At 41.8% G+C, this 26,835-nt stretch overlaps 1 protein-coding gene across 1 annotated transcript; it reads left to right on the forward strand.

Annotated features, from left to right (window-relative positions):
• The first annotated feature begins 4,869 nt into the window (after positions 1–4,869).
• Positions 4,870–26,821, forward strand: LOC112214563 (FACT complex subunit SPT16). Its single transcript, XM_024373399.2, is given in 25 exon segments — positions 4,870–5,312; positions 9,265–9,357; positions 12,587–12,757; positions 13,062–13,214; positions 13,407–13,553; positions 13,889–14,040; positions 14,250–14,422; positions 14,612–14,702; positions 14,816–14,889; positions 15,070–15,182; positions 15,853–15,918; positions 16,129–16,227; positions 16,356–16,471; positions 16,888–17,041; positions 17,209–17,336; positions 17,506–17,768; positions 18,025–18,143; positions 18,320–18,558; positions 19,602–19,677; positions 23,191–23,360; positions 23,698–23,789; positions 23,792–23,826; positions 25,214–25,337; positions 25,465–25,539; positions 25,860–26,821. Coding segments are annotated over 25 exon segments (3,102 nt in total). The 5' UTR covers positions 4,870–5,246; the 3' UTR covers positions 25,973–26,821.
• The last annotated feature ends 14 nt before the right edge of the window (positions 26,822–26,835 follow it).

Consider the following 26,835-nt stretch of genomic DNA (forward strand, 5'->3'; position numbering starts at 1 on the left):
TGGTCATTGGTAGCCTACCAAACTTGCTAACTGCCTGTTACTCAGCAATCTATTGTCCCTCTAATCCCTCTAATCACTCTGACATCAATGTAAATGTATTCTAAAATCGAATCAAACACTTCATGAGAGCCCATCAGCTCATGTTGTGCAACATTTCTATAGGCTATTCAATTGTGGGAGAAAACCGAGTGATGGTCACTTACAAAAAGAGGAGGATCCCATCAGCTTTCTAAAGGCTAGGCCTACTATATTTATTAATTTCTCAACTTTCCTCATGTTAAGCACATTACTTATATTTACAACAGGAGTATAGCCTACCTGGCTGGCATGAAAATAAACCACTGGGAAAAGCGTCCTCCATTCGCTGTTTAAGTGCATAGATGACTTATTTTTTCCTCCTGCCCTGTTTCGATACAGGTGCATGATAATGGTCCATTCTAAATCAAAACAAATGTCATACATATATTATTTAGTATATGTAAAGACAAAATTAAATCAAGAATAGTCTGATGGGTGACAATATTAGCCTGTCACTTGTGAATTATATGTTATCACTTGTGAATAATGCCCAGCATAAGAAACAATGCCATTTTTTTGCGACTCGTTTGCAGCGCCTGAGTTTCAAGTTTGGGGAAGATAATTTTCACCATAAAAATGCACCTTTACAATAAAAGCATTACATGCATAATTGCATTTGCGGTCACTTTTGATATTGGTGTTTTCCTCTAATTGAACATTCGCGCTTACAGCCTACTACTATGTCCACATTGCTGCGCTTATAATGTGAAGAAATAGCCTAATAGTTTATCAACATTTTAAGCTAAACGTTCTGATCTGTTGTGTCAGTCATTTATGCTAGTGGCTGTATTAATTTGGGATCTATAGCATCCCACAACTGTCCCAGACTGTTTGGAATGTTTATTTATTGCACAGAATAGAATAGGTTGACCTTTGTACTACGGGGGATAGTAGCTTGACATAGACTAGTGCTTTTGCTGTTCAATAGGCCTACTCATCTTGTTGGCTGACAAAAAGTAAATGTGGACAGTTCATCAAATATCTTCAATATGTACCTCGGAATTGGATAAGGACTCGCGCAGCTGCGTCCCCGATATGTCTGTCTTCACTTGTAGCCTGTGAGAAAGACCTGGTCACGTGCAGCACACTCTTTGAGAAGGGCACAACGCAGCACTCCGGGCCGCAAAAGCACTCCGGGCCGCAAAAGGCATGGATTTTTTTAAGGTGCATTACGGCCACAAAGGGGATGCCACCATGAATTCGAGGTATTGTCAAGTTCTTGTTAAATTGTGAATGAGACTATTGGAGTGTGTACAGCCTGTGCAAAAAAATAAAGCAGAGCTCATGCCATTCAAACAACTTTTTTCAAATCATCATTAGTCTCATCATGCAGCCTTACAATGTTTGTAGAACAACTAAAGTTACATTGATACCTCTAAATTAAGCATATAGAATAGCCGCATGTGCTCACTCCCTCAAATCGAGAGAATATTTATATTTTATTCTGCTTTGTTCAATACTATAAAATAATGCCATGGAATTATAAGCAAATCTTGTCTGCTAGCTAAATTAACTAGTGTAGCCCACAGTCATTTGACATAGCCACATCAGGACCTAACACATGAACAACTCAGAGTATGCTATTCTTTTCTTCTTATCATGCTGCTTTAGACCTGTCCAAAATAAATAATGGATTTATAGTGAAGGTGTATGCTATATTACATGGATTTATTCAAAATGGCTTGTGGGCCGTGTGTGGAAACCAGGAGATGCTAAATGTGCTTATGTTAATTAACGGTCAATTACCGTGAGACTGACCGTGATTTGCTTGACAATCACTGGCTGACAAAATGTCATGACCACCACAGCCCTAGCCATGAGGTTGAAGGAATTATTCGTAGAGCTCTGAGATAGGATTATGTCGAGGTACAGATCTGGGGAATGGTACCAAAAAAATGTCTGCAGCAATGAAGGTCCCCAAGAACACAGTGACCTCCATCATTCTTAAATGGAAGAAGTTTGGAACCACTAAGACATTTCCTAGAGCTGGCCGCCCGGCCAAACTGAGTAATCGGGGGAGAAGGGCCGTGGTCACTGAGGTAACCTAGAACCGATGGTTAGTGACAGAGGTCCAGAATTCCTCTGTGGAGATGGGAGAACCTTCCAGAAGGACAACCATCTCTGCAGCACTCCATCAATCAGGCCTTTATGGTAGAGTGGCCAGACGGAAGCCACTCCTCAATAAAAGGCACATGACAGCCTGCTTGGAGTTTGCCAAAAGGCACCTAAGGACTTTCAGACCATGATAAACAAGATTCTCTGGTCTGATGAAACCAAGATTGAACTCTTTGGCCTGAAGGCCAAGCATCACGTCTGGAGGAAACCTGGCACCATCCCTACGGTGAAGCATGGTGGTGGCAGCATCATACTGTGGGGATGTTTTTCAGCGGCAGGGACTGGGAGACTAGTCAGGATCGAGGGAAAGGTGAACGGAGCAAAGTACAGTATGATCGGCAATAAAACCTGCTCGCTCAGGGCCTCAGACTGGGGGGGAAAGGTTCACTGTTGAACAGGACAACGACCCTAAGCACACAGCCAAGACAACGCAGGAGTGGCTTCAGGACAAGTCTCTGAATGTCCTTGAGTGGCCCAGCCAGAGACCGGCCTTGAACCCGATCTCTGGACAGACCTGAAATTAGCTGTGCAGCAACGCTCCCCATCCAACCTAACAGAGCTTGAGAGGCTCTGCAGAGAAGAATGGGAGAAACTCCCCAAAGGTGTGCCAAGCTTGTAGCGTCATACCCAAGAATAATCCAGGCTGTAATCGCTGACAAAGGTGCTTCAACTAAGTACTGAGTAAAGGGTCTGAATACTTATGCAAATTTGATATTTCTATTTTTTATTTGTAATAAATGTGATGGACACACACACACACACACACACACAATTGAATACATTTTAGAAGAAGGCTGTAACGTAACAACATTTGGAAAAAGTAAATACTGAATACTTTTCTAATGCACTGTAAATCATGCATTGTTATTTGGTAGCTCTGCCTGAAACTTAAAATCAGTGTCACCCTCAGCCCTAGTGGGAATTTCCTCTCAGTCTAATGGTTAAGACAGTTGGTTTCCGGAGCAGGGGACCAGGTTTGACATATAATAAACCTCTGGGCTGTGTTCAGGAGTGTGCAACATTCTGAACGTTACATGATTCCTTTCTCTAGTACCTGACAAAAGTATGTCTGTACTACATATATTTCATATAATATATTTCTATTTGTACGGTTGTTCTTTACTGAAAATGATTCCCGTTGAATGGGAAGGCTTCTCTCCTTTAAAGTATGCATATTTGGAACATTCAGGTTTACAGTTTGTTTTTGAAAAACCATTATGTGGTGAAATAAGATTTGGAAAAATGTATTTGAAAGAAAATACAAAAAATCATTTAAACAATGCACACAATAACACTTAACCAGTTTGTACTTTTATTTCAGTTCAGTAGGGGAAAGGAAAAATAACTTTTGATTTTGTAACCTAATTATTTTTTCCCTGTTTAATCTCAATCTGGGCCCATATTCATAAAGCTCTCTAAATAGGGGTGCTGATCTAGGATCATGTCCCCTGCTGCCATATGTAATCTTATTAATTTTGATTGAAAAGACAACTGTTCCTAGATCAGCACTTCTACTCTGAGATGCTTTATGAAAACGGCAGTGACGTGTAAATAAGCAATATCAGTGGTTTACCCATAAAGATAATTATTTAATTAAATCTTAATTCTGTACAATAGTCATTTTAGAATGATAGTCATATTAGTCATATGGTAATATTAGTCATATTAGTCATATGGTATATAATATGACAATAGTCATATTTTTCATATGGTTTCACCACGTGCATCAATAGATTTGCTTGGCATTGGATTAGTGAAAGAGAAATGATGGGTTCTGATTTCTAATCACTTACCAGTTGTCATCGTCAGTATATTATGGGTGCAGAACAAAAATTGCACAAACATGTTCATAAATAATAAAAAAGCAAAAACAAATTAATGAAAAGGTTGTTCTCCTAATGGTGATTGAAATGTTTAATATTTTATGTATCATAACGTAATATTTTTGGTTTGAATTTTGGTTTATATCCCTAAAAGGTATTTTTATTTTGTTTTTTTTTAAAGCAAAAAAATCCAATTAACTAATTTATTAAAGATTATGATTTTATCACCATGATAAACTATTTGCAAGAGCCTTCCATGCACATCTCATTCCAGCGGTAAGAAGATGTTTTAAACGTTTGTGCAATGAAACGTTTGTTTCCAGCGTGACGTGTTCAGGAATTTCGAATTCTGGAGGCGGGAAAATATACAGTAGTGGGGGTGGAGGTGGCGGGAAAATATACAGTAGTGGGGGTGGAGGTGGCGGGAAAATATACAGTAGTGGGGGGCGCATGGTCGCTGGCACAATCCGACTGGAGGTGGTTATTCCGATGTAGTTCTGGAGGCGCTGTCGAGTAATGTAAAACAATAAAATTATACTGTAACAATCTAACAATATACATGAAATGCTCCAAATTGAATACCCCATCAAACGATTTAATACACTGATATTATTTTTTATACATCGATTAAAGATAGAAATCCAGGCTGTCCAGAGGAAAACGAGCAAACAAAGATTGCGCGTGTGTCATATAAACTAGTGCACCATTATATAATAAACATGTCGCATTCTTTTATCCAAATAATGTGCTTGCCAGATATAGGCTGAGTATTGGAATTGACCTATCTGACACGTAAAGTGCTCAACAGACTGCAAGAAGAGGGAGGGAGAGAGAAGGAGGAGAAAACTGAGAAGGTGGGGGGTATTAATTATAATCGAGTCGTTTATGCGTGGCACCAGTGTGGATAACAAACAGCTAGATGTTATGCAATTATTCATCTCAAGAAAAATTATGAATTTGACATTTTTACTTCAAATATCGATTTTTAACAAAACGTGTATTTAATGTAAACATTTGTTGGCGATTTTTTTAATTGAGCAACATAGCCATAGAGGCACATCTTGGGAAGAATTGAACGTAACCATCGTCCATACATCGAGGAGGAAGGAAGAGTGTCTTTTGATAGAGAGGTTTCAAGGCGTGGAAAGTGCGTGAAACAGCAAACACTCATCCGGCCTGTGCTACTCTGAGAAGCCAGGAGCTGAAGTTTGAAGGTGCAGAAGACTCGCTATGGCGGTAAACTTGGACAAGGAAGCGTACTACCGCCGAATCAAGCGCTTATATGGCAATTGGAAGGTAAACGGCACGTTTTGAAACGATTTTTTTTGTATAGGTGTGGGTAAAACTCGTAAAATCATGCTCTAGCTTAGATGCTGATACTGGCGGATAGCCGCGTTTTTGAAGTGCGTGGTTGACTTTGTTTTCGGCATGAGTGAGTGCCATGGTGGTGTTGCACAGAAGCGCAAAAAGCACCCAACAATGAGCGGAAGGCCTCACTTTGATTATATAGGTAGACTTCCATGCATGAAACACTACTGTGGATTTAATACATTCAGGAGATTTTAAACATCCTAACAATGATATCTACAACATTGCCACTTATTCTGCATTGTCTATTATTCACCAAGTTATCTATTCATTCGCGTAGCTAGCTAGCCAGACAGTCATTTACTAGTATCTGGCACTGTGTGTGGCACAACCACTTTAGCTCGTTGCCAGTCTAGCTAGCGTTAGCTAGCTAGCAAATTATGAATTCATATTCTGGGTGGCACATCTAAAATTGGCACCAAAATACAATGCCAAAGAACCATTGTCAAAAAATCCCATGGTAATCTTCACTAACTAGTTGCTTCTTGTTCACATGGCTAACTAGCATCAGTAAACATGCTAGCTAGCTAGCTAGCCAGCCAGCAACTATCCAGGGCGGGCCTTAGGGTGCATGGCCCGCCCTACCATAGCTCCTTGCCCATCCAAATAAAATATTCCAATATGAATACTTTCTTTGACTGAGACACTCCCTGAAAGAAAGACACATCAATCCCAGATAAAGCATCTGAGAAGGCAGGGCAAACCCTTTTTGGAGATGTCTGGTATATAAAAAATCTAATTCAGCAGCTGTTAAACCTGATTTTTAAGTACAATACCCCATTGGAAAGTAATGTTGAAAGCCCCATTTATATTCCTAATACCAAATATGCAGAAACAGTTTGATATATTAAAAACTTAAATATAAACTACGTTCAAAAGTTTGGGGTCACTTAAAAATGTCCTTGTTTTGAAAGAAAAACAAATTTTTTTGTCCATCAAAATAACATCAAATTGATCAGAAATACAGTGTAGACATTGTTAATGTTGTAAATGACTATTGTAGCTGGAAATGGCAGATTTTTTTAATGGAATATCTACATAGGCGTACAGATGCCCATTATCAGCAACAATCACTCCTGTGTTCCAATGGCACGTTGTGTTATCTAATCCAAGTTTATTATTTTAAAAGGCTAATTGATCATTAGAAAAACCTTTTGCAATTATGTTGGCACAGCTGAAAACTGTTCCTATTAAAGAAGCAATAAACCTTGCCTTCAAATAGACTAGTTGAGTATCTGGAGCATCAGCATTTGTGGGTTCGATTACAGGCTCAAAATGGCCAGAAACAAAGAACTTTCTTCTGAAACTCGTCAGTCTATTCTTGTTCTGAGAAATTAAGGCTATTCCATGTGAGAAATTGCCAAGAAACTGAAGATCTTGTACAACGCTGTATACTACACCCTTCACAGAACAGCGCAAACTGGCTCTAACCAGAATAGAAAGAGTGGGAGGCCCCGGTGCACCTCTGAGCAAGAGGACAAGTACATCAGTGTGTCTAGTTTGAGAAACAGACGCCTCACAAATCCTCAACTGGCAGCTTCATTAAATAGTACCCGCAAAACACCAGTCTCAACGTCAACAGTGAAGAGGCGACTCCATGATGCTGGCCTTCTAGGCAGAGTTGCAAAGAAAAAGCCATATCTCAGACTGGCCAATTAAAAATAAAATATTAAAATGGGCAAAAGAACAGAGACTGGACAGAGGAACTCTCGATATCACGCTGAAATAGAACAAGGTGTTGTAGATATAAGCCTTCTATCTTTTGTAATGGCGGATGTTGATTTCAGGAGGCTGGCATCACAGAAAAGGGAACAAACCACTTTTTCTGTTAACTTCAACGAATCACGATATCAACAACGACAACAGTTGGCTTCTATTTAAGTGATAGTTTGACTGGTGTGTGGCCAGCAGTGGAGGCTGCTGAGAGGAGAATGGCTCATAATAATGCATCAGAGCCATGTGTTTTGATGTAATTGATACCATTCCACCTACTCCGCTTGAGCCATTACCATGAGCCCGTCCTCCCCAATTAAGGTGCCACCAACCTCCTGTGGTGGCCTGCGACTTTTTAGAGAGACCGCCCGAATGATCAGTGCCATTTGAGAAATAAAACTATAGTTGTGTCCTGTGACCCCCCCCACACCGCCTCCAGCGAGTATGACAAAGTCAACAGTACAAAACCAACTATTTATTTGCTTTAAGCAATTGATCTTGTGTAATCGTGTTGCCTTAACTTTTATACTAACATCACCAATCTGAGGTAAAAAGAATGTGTAATACCCCCCATTTCAAAGTGGTCAAAACGTAATCTTGTGTAATGTAGTTACACATACTGTCGACATGGAAAATAACACAATAAACATGAATTACATATGGCAAAAAAAACAATTATTTTCTATTTATTTAATAATAATACATGTACCCCCTTTTTTTCTCCCTAATTTCATGATAGCCATTTGGTAGTTAGTCTTGTCCTATCGCTGCAACTCCCGTACGGACTCAGGAGAGGCGAAGGTCAAGAGCCGTGCGTCCTCCAAAACAAGACCCCGTCAAGCTGCACTGCTTCTTGAGACAATGCTCGCTTAACCCGGAAGCCAGCCGCACCAATGTGTCGGAAGAAACACTGTACACCTGACGACTGTGTCAGCATGCATTGTGCCCTGCCCGCCACAGGAGTTGCTAGAGCGCGATGGGACAAGGACAACCCGGACGATCAAACCCTCCCCGGACAACGCTGGGCTAATTGTGCGCCACCTCATGGTTCTCCCGGTCGCGGCCTGCTGCAACACAGCCTGGGATTGAACCAGGGTCTGCAGCTAGCACTGCGATGCAGTGCCTTAGACTACTGCGCCACTAGGGAGGCCCACGGCAAAATAATTATCCTGATTTTGGATGATAGTAAATAAAGCAAACTCACAGATTTTTTTTCAATGATCAGATTTCTCACTAGTTTAACCATTTTAGAGATGCTCTCATGCACAATTTTAACCAGGGGCTCTAGAAAGAGCTCCCATAGTGACTGTGCAGCAGCCCATTCATTCGACTTCCCTAATCTGAGCGAGCAAAACAGCGGCCCTCTGTCTCAATGTGTAGCCTGATGCTGTGTGGACAAAAAGAGTGTGGCATGTCGTACTCTTTTTGACCAGACAGCATCAGATACATGGGCTATTTATAGTAAAACAGAGGGGCGTGTTTCGCTCCCTTGGATGCTTTCTCCGGTGAGATCGTTTCAGCCACTCTTCGGATGCTGGAATTATTTTTGACGAACGTTCAAAGGTAACATGCTTTTTAAAGCGATTTGTTTGACAATCAGATGAAAACATCATGACTAGTTGTATTCATGCCACATTAAAACATAATACATTTTTTACAGTTAAATGATGTCTTTACTATAAAACCCATTTAAAAAAAGTCAATGCCCATCCAACTGATTCGTTCTGGTGCTTGCAACTATCGAACATCAGAAAGCTGGACATGTTCAAGCTAGCGCAATAGCTAGCCGTTGATTTGTTACGTGCACAGTGCACTTTTATTATTTTTGGGGCACGCAATGATTAAGCTCATCCCCTGCATTTGAATGCCAACCAAGCTAGCTAACTAGCAACTTGCTCTCGAGCTACATTGAGATACTACTGTATCTATAGCAATAGATATCTATAAACTTCAGTTTGTTCTTAACTGGTTAGCTAGCTAGGTTGTAGCTTGCTAGCAATTTTTCCGTACTTAACACCTGCACTCAAAAAGAACAACCAGTAAACTGTCAACCAAAACTCGCAACTGTGGCTAGCTGTACCTTTTTGCTCATTGGTTAACTTAGAACTATGTTAAAACATCCCTGTATTATTAATCAATTATCTATTTTGTTATTTTTCTCTATCAGAAAGGAGAAGATGAGTTTGGCAAAGTGGATGCTATGGTGGTCTCTGTTGGTGTGGACGAGGAGATTGTATACGCCAAATCCACTGCCCTGCAGGTAAAACTCATGAACCTTACCCCTATCCTGGAGTTATTCCTAACTGTGAGCTGATCAGGGAAAACTCTGGACCCCAATTTTAGGCTGTAGCTGGGGCCTGGAGTCATTTGGGTCCGGTCAGGAAAATATGGCTCCTTGACAACTTGTTGCATAGTCTGACATCGTGTGTGCGTGCGCTCGTTACGTGTGTGTTACGTGTGTGTTACGTGTGTGTTACGTGTGTGTTACGTGTGTGTTACGTGTGTGTTACGTGTGTGTTACGTGTGTGTTATGACTTGTCTAATGAAGAAATATAGCTAGTTTACACTCAAGCATAAGGCTGGGTGATATATAACTTGATTAATTCTACTTTATCTTTTTTTGCAATATTTTTGTTTTAATGAGCGTTTGACCTCTTGTCGTCTTTTTGGTCTCGTCACCTTTGCTCTTTGTGCTCTTTGCACATTCCCATTTACACCAGATATCTGTATATAACGATGAGATGTTCATGTCTCTGCCCTAAGAATTGGAGTCGTCCCGACGGCGGCAAGGCAGGCAACAAGCTTAGATCGAAAATAAACCCATTAATGCATAGGGCTTATTTTTGACCGATTTAAAAAAAAAATATATATATATATATATATATATATTTTTATTATTATTATTATTAATTTTTTTTGCAAGCGTGAAACCTCTCGCTTCGGCTCTTCCTCTCTGTTTACATACACGCCAAGCCCCTCCGCCTGCCACTTACAACAACAGAGATGGAGAGATCACTTTCTCTCTGACAAGCTGTTTCAACTCACTATTTACATCCAACAGAATAGGTCATATGGACACCGAAACACATTGAGACGTCATTTGACAGTAATGGAGAAGTTAACCTTTATAATGATACCCTTTGTCTCAACTCATCAAATTGCGCTCAGAGCCGACACCACCAAAATGGGACTATCACTGAACATTGATTCTGGAAAATTTGTGCTCAGTTTGTGGCATCGCGGTACCATGTACGGCTAGCAGCATTTTAGCCAAAGACTGTTATACTAGCTGTCAAGTCTGTGTCATTTATAAATGTGCAATAAGTATTAAAAACAATTTATAGAATGAATTGTCAATTCATTCTAAAAAATAAAGCAGGCCATTTGATTTCAGTATCTGAACGTGGCTTGGGTGGAATCCAGCTTCTCATACCTTCATACCAACTTTGTGCCATACAGGGATGTACTGTAATAACGGCATTGAACACAATGTTTTTTTGTTTTTTTCCCCAACCCCTGCTGAGCCTTTATAATCCGAAGGGTAGCAATGCTTACATGTAAAATCCCATGGAAGAATGCTAACTAAATGCTAACGATGTGAACATGCAACAACAGGGTAGCCTAGTGGTTAGCGCGTTGGACTAGTAACCGGAAGGTTGCAAGTTCAAACCCCCGAGCTGACAAGGTACAAATCTGTCATTCTGCCCTTGAACAGGCAGTTAACCCACTGTTCCTAGGCTGTCATTGAAAATAAGAATTTGTTCTTAACTGACTTGCCTAGTTAAATAAAGGTAAAATAAAAAAAAATGCGCCGAATACAACGAGTGTAGACATTACCGTGAAATGCTTACTTACAAGCCCTTAACCAACAGTGCAGTTCAAGAAGAAGAACATATTTACCAAGTAGACTAAAATAAAAAGTAACACAATAACGAGGCTATTGTACAGGGGGCACCGGTACCGAGTCAGTGTGCGGGGGTACAGGTTAGTTGAGGTAATCTGTACATGTAGGTGGGGGTGTTGTGACTATGCATAGATAATGAACAGCGAGTAGCAACAGTGTACAAAAAGAAGGGGATTGTCTGTAAATTGTCCGGTGGCAGTTTTATGAATTGTTCTGCAGTCTTATGGCTTCGGGGTAGAAGCTGTTGAGGAGCCTTTTGGTCCTAGACTTGGCGCTCCGGTACCGCTTGCTGTGCGGTGGCAGAGAAAACAGTCTATAACTTGGGTGACTGGAGTCTCTGACAATTTTATGGGCTTTCCTCTGACACCGCCTATTATATAGGTCCTGGATGGCAGGAAGCTTGGCCCAATTGATGTATTGGGCCGTTCGCACTACACTCTGTCGTGCCTTACGGTCAGACGCCGAGCAGTTGCCATACCAGGCGAGGATGCAACCTGTCAGGATGCTCTCAATGGTGCAGCTGTAGAACCTTTTGAGGATCTGGCGACCCATGCCAAATATTTTCAGTCTCCTGAGGGGGAATAGGTTTTGTTGTGCCCTCTTCCCGACTGTATTGGTATGTCTGGACCATGATAGTTCGTTGGTGATGTGGACACCAAGGAACTTGGAACTCTCGACCCGCTCCACTACAGCCCTGTCGATGTTAATGGGGGCCTGTTCGGCCCACCTTTTCCTGTAGTCCACGATCCTTCGTCTTGCTCACATTGAGGGAGAGGTTGTTGCATTTCACCTGTCTCTGACCTAAAGTATTTGCAGGACAGACATCCCAGCTCAAAGTTATACAAGTAAATAAAAAAGCACAGTTTGCTGCACACACAAAGCACATATTAGACAGCAAGGCTCTTGATCCAGTAGGGGATTCTCTGCTGATACCAAACAGAGCTTGGCTTTGGAAGAAGCTAAGCACTTAGTTAGATCATTCATGTTGGCTATCAATCCAAATGCACAAATGCGGAGCATTTCGTACATTTTAGACATTTAACTTAATAGTTCTAGGGTATCTAGCTGGCAAACCTTTTAATTTGTGAATTTCATGCTGTAACTAGGTCATCTGGCGCGTGCTACACAACAATTGGGGATTCGAACCGGCAACCTTTCGGTTACTGGCCCAACAGTCTTGACCACTAGGCTACCTGTTTGGGAGCTGTGTTCATTGTCTAAAATGCCTGCTTACAAGAAGTTAAGTCATTATTAGTGAATGGCCATTATGCATGGTTCTGTTCAAATGTTTACAAAAAGTGGGTCTTATGGTTGTGGAAGGCTTATATTTAGCCTAGGTAGAATTTTCGCAAGCCCTGAATTCATTAGGTTATTCCTGACTGTTTGAAATGCAGTGTGTTTGACCCTTTAATTGTACGACAAAGCTTATTTCGAGAGAACATTAAACCATAAGTTTGAAAAAAAAATACAAATCTATAGATGATTTTTAGGCCACATCGCCAAGCCCTACTCCAGCATAAGCGACCGTTTCAGAGAATTACATGTATGCTCTTCTCCTCCTCTCTTCCTTTCCTCTTTTCTGAAGACATGGCTGTTTGGCTATGAGCTGACCGACACCATCATGGTGTTCTGTGAGTCTAAAATCATCTTCCTGGCCAGCAAAAAGAAGGTGGAGTTTCTTAAACAGGTGGCTGTCACCAAGGGCAACGAGAATGCCAATGGGGTTCCACCAATCACACTGCTCGTCAGGGAAAAGGTAAGCACCGCTTGGTAGACTCTGCATGGTCTATCACTGATTGGCTGTCAGTGTTGATGCATCTTTCCCCGACATTCCTGTCCTTTGTAATGTGTGACACATCAAGTCCGTGTGGTTGTTGTAAGTCTCATAGCCATTTGTAATTGCCAAGTTGTGTGAGAGCGAGACCTTATCAGCTCATGTTTGTGAGCGCTTGTGTTTTTGTGTGAGGAGAAAGCCTGTGTGTGAGTGCTCACTTTCTCACATGAGTGTGTTCAAGCTTGTTGGTATAACTCTCTCTCTCGCCCGCCCGCCCGCCCCTCAGAACGAAAGCAACAAGGCTAACTTTGAGAAGATGATGGAGGCGATCAGGGCCAGTAAGGAGGGCAAGACTGTAGGTGTGTTCAGCAAGGACAAGTTCCCCGGAGAGTACATGAAGAGCTGGAATGACATGATCACTGCTGAGGGCCTGGAGAAGGTGAGAGAAAGGAGGAAGGGAAGAAGGGATGATGGGGTGTGTGTGTGTGTGTGTGTGTGTTAGCAGGCCGAAAATCCGTCCCATGGATATGTCTGTGATGTGCTCGTCTGCGTGTAACGCACAAGTACCTACTCATTGGTTTGTGGATCCTCATATAGTTTAACCCCTTCCTCCCCCTCTTTTTTCCCCCAGGTGGACATCAGTGCGGTAGTGGCCTACACCATGGCTGTGAAGGAGGATGGGGAGCTGGCTTTGATGAAGAAAGCTGCAGCCGTCACCAGCGAGGTCTACTCTAAGTTCTTCAAGGAGAGGGTCATGGAGATCGTGGACGCGGATGAGGTAAGGGGAAGGACACGAGAGAAGCTCTAGGTCCTGTTTGAGTACTTTTAAAATCCTTCCTTTCTTCTTTCCTTTCTCCCTACCTTCCTTTCTCCCCTGGAGTAATCACTGGCCCAACACCAGCTTTCACCACTCGAGTCATGTCAGATCAGTGCTATCTTTCAAATTAGGAAGAAAGGATGCATTTTCAAAGTATTGGAACCGGGCTAGACTGGCCTGAGAGAACATCATACAGCAAACATAGATGTAAGCTTCACAGTTTACGTCCAAATAGTTTTGAATCCATTCCATTCCTTTCCTTTCTTAAGTGTGTCCCTATCTGTCTGCCCTAACAGAAGGTGCGCCACAGTAAGCTGGCTGAGTCTGTGGAGAAGGCCATCGAGGAGAAGAAGTACCTCGGGGGAGCGGACCCCTCGACAGTGGAGATGTGTTACCCCCCTATTATACAGAGCGGGGGCAACTACAGCCTCAAGTTCAGCGTCGTCAGGTAATAGGTCAATCGGGCAGTTTGCTGCTTAACTGACTTGTGGCTGCGAAGTCGTCAAATCTTTCATTTTATCCCCTTTTTCTTGACCAGAAAGACACACATAACCTGTCACAGCAGACTCCTTTTTCTAAAACAGTATAACCTCTATCAACCCATTATACCCCCATTTTATAATTATTGTATACATCTGTTCTAACTCCATATGACAGTGACAAGAACCACATGCACTTCGGGGCCATCACGTGTGCCATGGGCATCCGCTACAAGTCCTACTGCGCCAACCTGGTCCGGACCCTAATGGTGGACCCCCCACAGGAGATGCAGGACAACTACAGCTTCCTGCTACAGGTGGAGGAGGAGCTGCTCAAAGAGCTGAAACATGGTGGGTGAAGGATGGCGGGAGAGAGAGTGTGTGTGTGTGATGTGGGGGGTGCAGGACATCAGCTTGGAGCTGCCCGAGGGGTGAGAGGGCTGTGGATGAGAGGGGGTGTGTTTGCGGGATAGGGTACACGTGGTTGCTGTAACCGGACCCCTTTTTTCTTTCTTCTTAACTTTTTTGTTTTTTTTGTAGGTGTGAAAATCTGCGACGCGTACAGCGCCGTGCTGAACTACGTTAAGAAGGAGAAACCAGACCTGGCGGCCAAACTCACCAAGAACCTCGGGTAGGACGCGCCGCGACACGCACCCGTTCGTTCTCTCTCGTTCTTACCTTCTGATAGGCTCCCCATGTGCCCGCGTGTTTATTGTGCGGCCCCTCTCTCTCCCCCTGTTGTAGGTTTGCCATGGGGATAGAGTTCAGAGAGGGCTCCCTGGTCCTGAACAGCAAGAACCAGTACAAACTGAAGAAAGGTGAGAAATCAAGTCACTGTACTGTCTTACTGAGTAGGTTACTTTGTAGGCACGGTTGTGTGTCTCAGACAGAGGCAATTTTAAGGGTTGTGTGTGTGTGTGTGTGTGTGTGTGTGTGTGTGTGTGTGTGTGTAGAGCGGACGCTTTCATAACTGTGAGTTACTGTGTGTGTGTTTTTAGGTATGGTACTGAGCATCAGCCTGGGTTTCGCTGACCTGGTGAATAAGGAGGGGAAGAAGGAGGAGCAGAAGAAATACGCCCTGTTCATAGGAGACTCTGTACAGATCAACGAGGTAGGAGAGAGAGGGGGGCAGAAGAAATACGCCCTGTTCATAGGAGACTCTGTACAGATCAACGAGGTAGGCGAGAGAGATGTGGGGGGGGAAGGCGCAGATGAAATATGCCCTGTTCATAGGAGACTCTGTACAGATCAACGAGGTAGAAGAGAGGGGGGGGGGCAGAAGAAAAACACCCTGTTTGTAGGAGACTGAAGATCATCGAGGGATAAGGGTGGGTGGGATGGAGGAATGAGAGGGAAAAGGAGCAGAAATATGCCCTGTTCATAGGACTCTGTACAACTTGACAAAGTAGGGGTCACACACATGTTTGTAAGGAATATTTGTGGACCAACAATTGATTGCCATTCAAAATCCGATTTTCCTTAACCCCTAACCCCAATTCTAACCCTAATCTCTAATCTTAAAATAGCTGTTTTTGTGAGGACCGGCAACATATCCTCACTTGTTATTTTCCTTGGTTTTACTATTCTTGTGAGGACCTCTGGTACTCAGAAGTATAGTAAAACCGGTACACACACATGTTTAATTTTTGCAAAGTCTTTACAGAGTCAAACGTATAGTTCTGTTAATATAATTTTTGATATAAGCACATTGACAGTAGTAAACAAAAAAACAGTCCAAACATTCTGTGTGTGTGTGCATTTAAAATGTCTGTATCTTGCAGGATGATCCAGCCACAGTTCTCACACCGGTCAAGAAGAAGTTAAAGAACGTTGGAATTTTCCTAAAGGTACGAAAGATGACCACCGTCTCTCTCGGATTCTTGTTTCACTCTGTCCCTCTCCAACCCTGAAAGATGCACATCTATTTCATATATTAAAATGTTTCTTTTAGGGCTCTATGCCCTCTTAAACTGTTGCGTTGACATGCTATGTTACACTTTAAAACAAAAAATCGTTTATCAAACAGAGTATCTATAAAACACTGTTGTTCTCTTCAGAACGATGAGGAAGAGGATGAGGAGGAAGATGCAGACGATGCAGAGGAGCTACTGGGGAAGGGAGCGCGTGGACAAGCTTTACTTCAGGACAGGACTAGGGTGTGTTTGTGTTTGTCTGTGTTCTTGAGAGAAATTCACTGTACTTAAACCATCTCAGTTTGTGTGTATGAGGTGAAGGCTGTTTGATTGGTCAGACTGTGAGGGAACACTGTTATTTGATTGGTCAGAACGAGATGACGGCGGAGGAGAAGAGGCGGGCTCACCAGAAGGAGCTGGCCAATCAGGTGAACGAGGAGGCCAAGCGACGTCTGACGGAACAGAAAGGAGAGCAACAGGTCCAGAAGTGAGTGAACGAGGGGAAAAGAGGAGGGGAGGTGATGGAATGATGTTTGGAAGGAGGGAGATGGGAGGATGCTGGTTAGTTAATAAAGGAGTGGAATGGAGCGATGAGAGGTGGTAGAATGTGTATAATTGGGGAGAGATTGAAAAATGGGGACGGGAATTATGTTATGGGGATTTATATGGTGTTTTGTTTGTCTAAATGGCCTATGGTAGAACATTTGTGTTTAGAGTTTTCTGAACAAAGTCTGTGTGTGCTTCAGACTGTCTAAAAGCATGTTTTTAATTAATGATTTATATTAAATTATTAATGATTTCACTTTCTCCATTTTTATGTAAATGCACTTTCCAAAAATGTGTGGTGGTACCAAATGAATTGAATGATCAAATTAAGTATTTCCCTGTGTCTTTGTCTTCTAGGTCCAGAAAGTCCAATGTCTCCTACAAGAACGGCTCTCAGATGCCTCGAGAGAAAGACATTCGAGATATGAAGATCTTCATCGATAAGAAATACGAGACTGTCGTCATGCCCGTCTTCGGGATCGCCACCCCTTTCCATATCGCTACCATCAAGGTACCTGACACACTCACTCATTCACTCACAAAATGCATATTTGGATTTCTGTGACCTCTTTTCACACACAATCGCACAATTCGACCGAATTTGAGACGACACCTATCTGAGGTAAAATTTGGCATTTCTGTGTTCGTCTCTCCACGTTTGTGTGTGTGTGTGTATAGAACATCAGTTCGTCGGTGGAAGGAGACTGGACGTACCTGAGGATAAACTTCTACGTTCCCGGCAGCTCTCTGGGACGCAACGAGGGCAACATTTTCCCCAACCCTGACGCCACCTTCGTCAAAGAAATGTAAGAGGAAATTAAACATATTTTGTGAGCGCCCACTTACTGTAGGTTTCACTGCTGTCAAATATAAAGCAGGTGGTAGGGTAGACCCTGTGTGTACATACGTGTATTTGATGTGTTCATCTTTGTGTCCAACTGCTGCTATGTCTAACCGTTGTGCCCCCCCCCGCAGTACGTACCGGGCGTCGAACCTCAAGGCGCCAGGTGACCCAACGGTCCCGTCCACCAACCTCCAGAATGCTTTCCGCATCATCAAGGAGGTGCAGAAGCGCTACAAGACCCGGGAGGCTGAGGAGAAGGAGAAGGAGGGCATCGTCAAGCAGGACTCGCTGGTCATCAACCTGAACCGCTCCAACCCCAAACTCAAAGACCTCTACATCAGGCCCAACATCGCCCAGAAGAGGATGCAGGGGTCGCTGGAGGCCCATACCAATGGTGAGGAAAGGAGCAGAGTTCAAATTACAATGTAATTGTGAGTCCCTCCAAGAGACTTTGAGCACGAGTTTATGTATAATTGGAACTCTAGGATCAAGGGAGTGGAGGAGAGTAGTAAGGGAAAGTTATTTTTAAAAAATATAAAAAAATATAAAAAAATAAAAAATTCTCCCCCAGATCAGATAGTTGCTGTAAAAGACTACATGAATGTATTATCAATCAACGAACCTGGTAAATAACGTGTCTGTCTGTCCAGGTTTCCGCTTCACGTCCGTCCGTGGGGACAAAGTGGACATCCTCTACAACAACATCAAACACTCCCTCTTCCAGCCCTGTGACGGAGAGATGATCATCGTGTTGCACTTCCACCTCAAGGTACTTACCGGTGTTTTGTGTATTGTGATAAACTTAGGCTTAGTTCATGTCTGATCTCGTATGCGTTTTGTAATCAAGCTGTGGGTATTTTAGATCTATGCTTTTGCCGGTGGCACTTGGAGGGGTCTTAATTTTGGCGTGTGTTTGTGCGTCCATTTTGACTTATCCACCCTCAGAACGCCATCATGTTTGGTAAGAAGCGTCACACGGATGTACAGTTCTACACAGAGGTGGGTGAGATCACCACAGACCTGGGCAAGCACCAGCACATGCACGACCGCGACGACCTGTACGCCGAGCAGATGGAGAGGGAGATGAGACACAAGCTCAAGTCTGCCTTCAAGAACTTCATCGAGAAGGTGGAGACCCTCACCAAGGAGGAGCTGGAGTTCGAAGTGCCCTTCCGGGACCTCGGGTAAGAGCGTAGAGAGATGACATCGCTGCTCGGAAATAACTCCTTTTTGCATGGACGAATTGCAATTGAGGACTTCCACCATTTTAAAGTAGTGAACTGGGTGCGACTTCCTATTGGGGTCAGCCAATTAATTATACTTGTGAGCAAGCATTCCATAAACTGCAGGAGGCAGTAAATCGCCAACCTTGGATTTATACCTTTTTTAAATCACACTCCAGCTGGCTATGTGTATGGGTAAGAGAGGGATGGAGTAAAATGTACTTAAAATGTATGCACACGTGGCTAAGTCGCTTTGGATAAAAGTGTCAGCTAAATGGCATTTATTATTATCATTATGGAGAGGAGTTGAGGGATATTGGCAGGGTAGGGCACTATGAGAAGGGGCGTGTGTGCTACATCCATATAACTTGTATATGCCCCATCAGAACCTCAAATATAAGCTTGTTTTACTCCAGTGTTTGTAAACAAACTGTATAGCCTCAAAACCCTGTTTAAAACTATAATTTTGATATCTTGGATGGTCAGTCCTTGCATCTTTACCTCTTATGAATTTGAGAGTGGTTACCCTACATGTCTGCCTGCCGGCCCCCCAGGCTTGCCTGGGCAAGAACTAATGAAAACAGGCAGCTGGTCATTGTCGTTAATGACCAAGTTTTCTGCACTTAACTATGATTAGTAGTAGTATTCACATGTGCTGTAGTAGTAATAATATTAATCTGTCCTGTAGAGAGATGGCGCGTTGAGCTCAGAAAACAACCAAACTAAATGGAATTCAAATACTTGAACCGATGTCGGTCAATTGGTTATTTCAAATTTTGGTTATTAGCTTAGCGTTGGTGTTTTACATTTCTCCAGGCCCATCCCCTCAGCTTTTTACTAAAACAGAGGAGGATGCCCGCTTTGTAATTGTTTCAATTGAGGGTTCTAGCTTTAGGGATGGGAAGCATGGAGTTGGGTGTTCAAGTAATAAACTGTAACAGTGTTAAAGTTTGAAGAATATCAGACTTGTTGAGGACATTAACTGAATGGTTGTGTGTGTTCAGGTTCCAGGGTGCCCCCTACAGGAGTACCTGCCTGCTGCAGCCCACATCCAGCTCCCTGTGTAACACCACTGAGTGGGTGAGTGCCTACTACTACTACTACTACTACTACTACAGCTACTACTACTACAGCACATGAATACTACTACTACTACAGCACATGAATACTACTACTACTACAGCACATGAATACTACTACTACTACAGCACATGCATACTACTACTACTACAGCACATGCATACTACTACTACTACAGCACATGAATACTACTACTACTATAGCACATGAATACTACTACTACTATAGCACATGAATACTACTACTACTATAGCACATGAATACTACTACTACTATAGCACATGAATACTACTACTACTATAGCACATGAATACTACTACTACTATAGCACATATGAATACTACTACTACTATAGCACATATGAATACTACTACTACAGCACATATGAATACTACTACTACTACAGCACATATGAATACTACTACTACAGCACATATGGTACTACTACTGCAGCACATATGAATACTACTACTGCAGCACATATGAATTCTACTACTGCAGCACATATGAATTCTACTACTGCAGCACATATGAATACTACTACTACTACTACTACTGCAGCACATATGAATACTACTACTACTACTGCAGCACATATGAATACTACTGCAGCACATATGAATACTACTGCAGCACATATGAATACTACTACTACTACTACAGCACATATGAATACTACTACTGCAGCACATATGAATACTACTACTACTACTGCAGCACATATGAATACTACTGCAGCACATATGAATACTACTGCTACAGCAGCACATATGAATACTACTACTACTACTGCAGCACATATGAATACTACTACTACTACTGCAGCACATATGAATACTACTACTACTACTGCAGCACATATGAATACTACTGCTACTACTGCAGCACATATGAATACTACTACTACTACAGCACATATGAATACTACTACTACAGCACATATGAATACTACTACTGCAGCACATATGAATACTACTACTACTACTGCAGCACATATGAATACTACTGCAGCACATATGAATACTACTGCTACATCACATATGAATACTACTACTGCAGCACATATGAATACTACTACTGCAGCACATATGAATACTACTACTGCAGCACATATGAATACTACTACTACTGCAGCACATATGAATACTACTACTGCAGCACATATGAATACTACTACTGCAGCACATATGAATACTACTACTGCAGCACATATGAATACTACTACTGCAGCACATATGAATACTACTACTGCAGCACATATGAATACTACTACTGCAGTACATATGAATACTACTACTACTGCAGCACATATGAATACTACTACTACTGCAGTACATATGAATACTACTACTGCAGTACATATGAATACTACTACTGCAAAACATATGAATACTACTACTACTGCAGCACATATGAATACTACTACTACTACTGCAGCACATATGAATTTACTACTACTACTGCAGCACATATGAATACTACTACTACTGCAGCACATATGAATACTACTGCAGCACATATGAATACTACTACTGCAGCACATATGAATACTACTACTCACAGCACATATGAATACTACTACTGCAGCACATATGAATACTACTGCAGCACATATGAATACTACTAAACTACTGCAGCACATATGAATACTACTACTACTACTGCAGCACATATGAATACTACTACTACTACTGCAGCACATATGAATACTACTACTACTACTGCAGGCACATATGAATACTACTGCTACTACTGCAGCACATATGAATACTACTGCTACTACTACTACTACAGCACATATGAATACTACTACTGCAGCACATATGAATACTACTACTACTACTGCAGCACATATGAATACTACTGCAGCACATATGAATACTACTGCTAATCACATATGAATACTACTACTACTACAGCACATATGAATACTACTACTACTGCAGCACATATGACTACTACTACTACTACAGCACATATGACTACTACTGCAGCACATATGAATACTACTACTGCAGCACATATGAATACTACTACTGCAGCACATATGAATACTACTACTACTACAGCACATATGAATACTACTACTACAGCACATATGAATACTACTACTACTACAGCACATATGAATACTACTACTACTGCAGTACATATGAATACTACTACTGCAGCACATATGAATACTACTACTGCAGCACATATGAATACTACTACTGCAGCACATATGAATACTACTACTACTGCAGCACATGTGAATACTACTACTGCAGCACATGTGAATACTACTACTGCAGCACATATGAATACTACTACTACTGCAGCACATATGAATACTACTACTACTGCAGCACATATGAATACTACTACTGCAGCACATGAATACTACTACTACTGCAGCACATATGAATACTACTACTACTGCAGCACATATGAATACTACTACTACTACTACAGCACATATGAATACTACTACTACAGCACATATGAATACTACTACTACAGCACATATGAATACTACTACTACTACAGCACATATGAATACTACTACTGCAGCACATGAATACTACTACTACTGCAGTACATATGAATTCTACTACTGCAGCACATATGAATTCTACTACTGCAGCACATATGAATACTACTACTACTACTACTACTGCAGCACATATGAATACTACTACTACTACTACTGCAGCACATATGAATACTACTACTACTACTGCAGCACATATGAATACTACTACTACTACTGCAGCACATATGAATACTACTACTACTACTGCAGCACATATGAATACTACTACTACAGCACATATGAATACTACTACTGCAGCACATATGAATACTACTACTACTGCAGTACATATGAATTCTACTACTACTGCAGTACATATGAATTCTACTACTACTGCAGTACATATGAATTCTACTACTACTGCAGCACATATGAATACTACTACTACTACAGCACATATGAATACTACTACTACTGCAGCACATATGAATACTACTACTACTGCAGCACATATGAATACTACTACAACTGCAGCACATATGAATACTACTACTACTACAACTGCAGCACATATGAATACTACTACTACAACTGCAGCACATATGAATACTACTACTACAACTGCAGCACATATGAATACTACTACTACAACTGCAGCACATATGAATACTACTACTTCTACTACTGCAGCACATATGAATACTACTACTTCTACTACTGCAGCACATATGAATACTACTACTACTACTACTGCAGCACATATGACTACTACTACTACTACTACTGCAGCACATATTAATAATTCACCTTCACTGATATCGTCAGCAGTACTGCTTGCATTCTCCACCATGTGTTTTAAACAAAGCTAGGCCTTTGGGCAGATATTTTACAACAGATCAAATCAAATCCTCAGTAGGTTAAAGTTGAGGCTAAAAGGGACATTTAGCAGTACATATGTTCTTCACTTTTCCTCCTGTTTTCTTCCTTTCCATCTCCAGCCTCCATTCGTGGTGACTCTGGATGAGGTCGAGCTGGTTCATTTTGAGCGTGTTCAGTTCCACCTGAAGAACTTTGACGTGGTCATTGTCTACAAGGACTACAGCAAGAAGGTCACCATGATCAACGCAGTGCCCGTCAACTCACTGGACCCCATCAAGGAGTGGCTCAAGTAAGTCAATTGGTTCCGTGTGGCTGTTGGTAGTGTGCCACTCACAATGCTAGAGCCGTGGATTTGATTCCCACCTGGGTTACCAATGCAAAAATGTAAGCACATCGGTAAGACGCTCTGGATTAAAGTGTCTGCTAAATATCACATATCAATACATCTCTTTATGGCCATATTTTAATGGTTTAGTCTTGTCCCTTTTAACGGTGAATGGATTTTTTTGGAGTTTCTCGGGAAAGGAATTCGATTTTCAATTTATATGTGTTTTAGCAGAGTTTAACCAAGTGTTTCGCCTAAAGAATAACTACTTTAAACCCCCCGTGTGCTGTCTTCCCTGCAGTTCCTGTGATATCAAGTACACAGAGGGGGTCCAGTCTCTGAACTGGACTAAGATCATGAAGACTATAGTGGACGATCCAGAGGGCTTCTTTGAACAGGGGGCTGGTCCTTTTTAGACCCGGAGAGTGAGGTGAGGGGAGTATGTGTGTGTGTGTATGGGGGGGTGTGAGTGAGCGAGCCAATGATAATTTTGCCAGCTATTTTCGATTTAGTCTTAGTCTCAAAATAGTCACTTCACCCCTACCTATGTTTACAAATTACCTCAACTAACGTGCACCTCCGCATACTGACTCTGTACCGGTACCCCCTGTATATAGCCTCGTTTTTGTTAATTTTATACTTTTACTTTATTCCTTTATTTGATTTGGTAAATATTTTCTTAGCTCTTCTTGAACTGCGCTTTTGGTTAAGGGCTTGTAAGTAAGCATTTCACGGTAAGATCTACACTTGTTGTATTTGGCGCATGTGACATAAAATTTGATTTGAGAAAAATATATCATATATATTTTGGTCTTAATAGTCACATTTTAGTAATTTCTTCCATCGTTAGTTTTAGTGATCAGGTGACACAAACTCTGGACAATTGTGGTCTAGTTTTGGTCACATTTTAGTCAGTGCATCTTTTCCATTAAATAATGAATATTGACCTCGTACTTGCATCATGTGTACTTTCAAATACCCGTGTCCAACTAGGCCTACCATTGCCTCGTATACCTTAGCTGGAAAAATTGTAACACATGCCAGCCATATTTAACCATATAGCATATAAAGTCTACAGGTTAAACAATTTAGCCTTCATTTTTCTCCCCATCATAACTGTCGGAGGGGGGTAAATAACAGTGATTTCCTTGAAAGGGGAGAATGAGCTTTCCAACAATGTCAGAAGTAATACTGTACTTTATTCAGCAGTTTTTCCAATCTGAAAAAAGCAACCGCAACACACATTAACAACAGCGCTCATGGCAAAATAGAGCTTTTGATGTGATCAGAGCAAAAAATGGCCTAAAACAATTTTTAAAGACACTGTTTTCGAATTGAGCTTAGTTCCTTACAATTGCGCACCACTTCAAAAGAGTCCGAGAGCGATTTGAAGTGACCGGGAGCTGTGGGTGTGGGAGAGCCAGGTCAACTCTCAATCAGCCCGCTCAACAGAAAGACGTTATCGACCAATGAGAGGATTGCATTATATATTCTGCAAAGGGATGCATGCTTATGATTGGACAAAACCGATGAAAAGGAGCTTCATGTCAAATTGAATGTCCATTAGTCTCATATTGAATTCTCGTTACATTTTTGTCAACTAAAATGAAAAGTGATTCGTTTTTTTATCCAGGGCATCTCATCTTGTTATCGTCATTAGTTTTCATCAAGAAAAATAGGTTGTTGACAAGTGTTTTTGTTATTGTTGACGAAATTAACACTGGTGTGACTGGAGCGTGTGTGTGATTTGAGCTATTATTGCAAGACAGAACATGTGTTGTGTTAAAATGAAGATGTTTGACATCTGTCTCTTTCAGGGGGAGGGAGCGGAGGATGACTCTGAGTCGGGGGAAGATGAGACATTCAACCCCTCGGCAGACGAGAGCGAGGCAGAGGAGGAAGACAGCGATGAAGACTATGACTCAGAGAGCGAGGACTCTGGTAATGGTAACGCATCATGTTGAGATACGCACACATTTTACTGACACACATCACTTGCGTGGACTCGCTGTCTGACACGCATACAAACACATACAGAGGCTTAGTACTGTGTGTGTGTATATTTCAGACTACAGTGCATCGCTGGGCAGTGAAGAGGAGAGTGGTAAAGACTGGGATGAGTTGGAAGAGGAGGCCAGGAAAGGTGAGTCTACTTTACTTACATGCCCATTTTAATGTAAGCGGTCCCCCAAGGAGAGAATCATAGCTTACCATTCCTGAAGCAAGAGGTACTATTGCTTGCTTGACCCTGGTATAGAAAGGCCTGAGAAATACCGGAAAATAATACCTTGCTATTCGATGTGAATTGGAAATTCTTCATTCAACGACCCGTGACACTTTTGACCTTTTTTAAAGAATGTATATGTTTGTTGTTGACACACTTCACATAATGAAAAGGGGCTGTGAAATCGGTGGGCAAATTGTTTGGTATTGACACGTCTCCCTCTTCCTCCTCTCCCTCAGCGGACAAAGAGTCTCACTATGAGGACGCGGAGGAGACCTCGTCGGCCAATAGGAAGAGAAAGGGCCGCTCGTCAGCCCCACCCCCCAGCAGCAAGAAGAAACGGCGCCACTGAACGATAACACCACCAGACACGTACACACACACACACACACTGCCAAAACATTGTCAATTCGATCACCCTCTCCTCCCATTCATCTTCGCTCTGTCACTCCTCTTCATCTTTCTTTCAAACAAAAATACATACACACACATAAAAACACACACACACTATACAATGTGTATATAGAGGTAGCACCCCCATGCGTTTGTATTAGGCATTGAGTGTCTTGATTAAAATGGGCATATCGTACCTGGCAACCGACAAACTCCATCCATCTTTTTTATTTTGTTCTATTCCTTCCTTCATTCCTCCTTCCTTTCCTTTGGCAACTCTAACGCTCCTGTTTTCAGGGGCCAGGTACATATGTGTGTGTTGAAAGTTTTTTTTATTGCAAACCATTGGTTTTCTGGTAAACTGTTTCTGAACTAATAGATCTAGTAAGCAGTGACGATGATATACAGTATCTTCTGCCAAGCGTTTTATAAGACTTTGTGAAAACTAAGAATACTCCCTTTCCTTTCCTCCTTCCCCATCGCTCTGTCACAATCCATCTATTCCCTTGCTCTTTTATCTTCTTGGACGCAGTTTATTTGTTGAAAGATTTATGTTCATTTTTGGAGGGCAGATATCAATATTCAGTTTTCCAATTCCTTTTTTTTAATGGGGGTTTGTACAGACCGACACACACAGACACACTCACAAACCCCACACTGTCGCTTTCCCTTCCCTCCTTTCCTACCCTCTCTCCCTTCCTTCCCCCTATCCTCTCTCTTTTTGTTCATCCTGGATAGGTAGACTGTTGTATTGTTAATTAAAAAAAATCCAGATTTTCTTTGTTTGGGTAATAAAATTGAAAAGGAACTATTTTTGTCCAT

The sequence above is a fragment of the Oncorhynchus tshawytscha genome, linkage group LG15 (genome assembly GCF_018296145.1).
Source record: "Oncorhynchus tshawytscha isolate Ot180627B linkage group LG15, Otsh_v2.0, whole genome shotgun sequence".
In the NCBI taxonomy this organism is placed as follows: domain Eukaryota; kingdom Metazoa; phylum Chordata; class Actinopteri; order Salmoniformes; family Salmonidae; genus Oncorhynchus; species Oncorhynchus tshawytscha.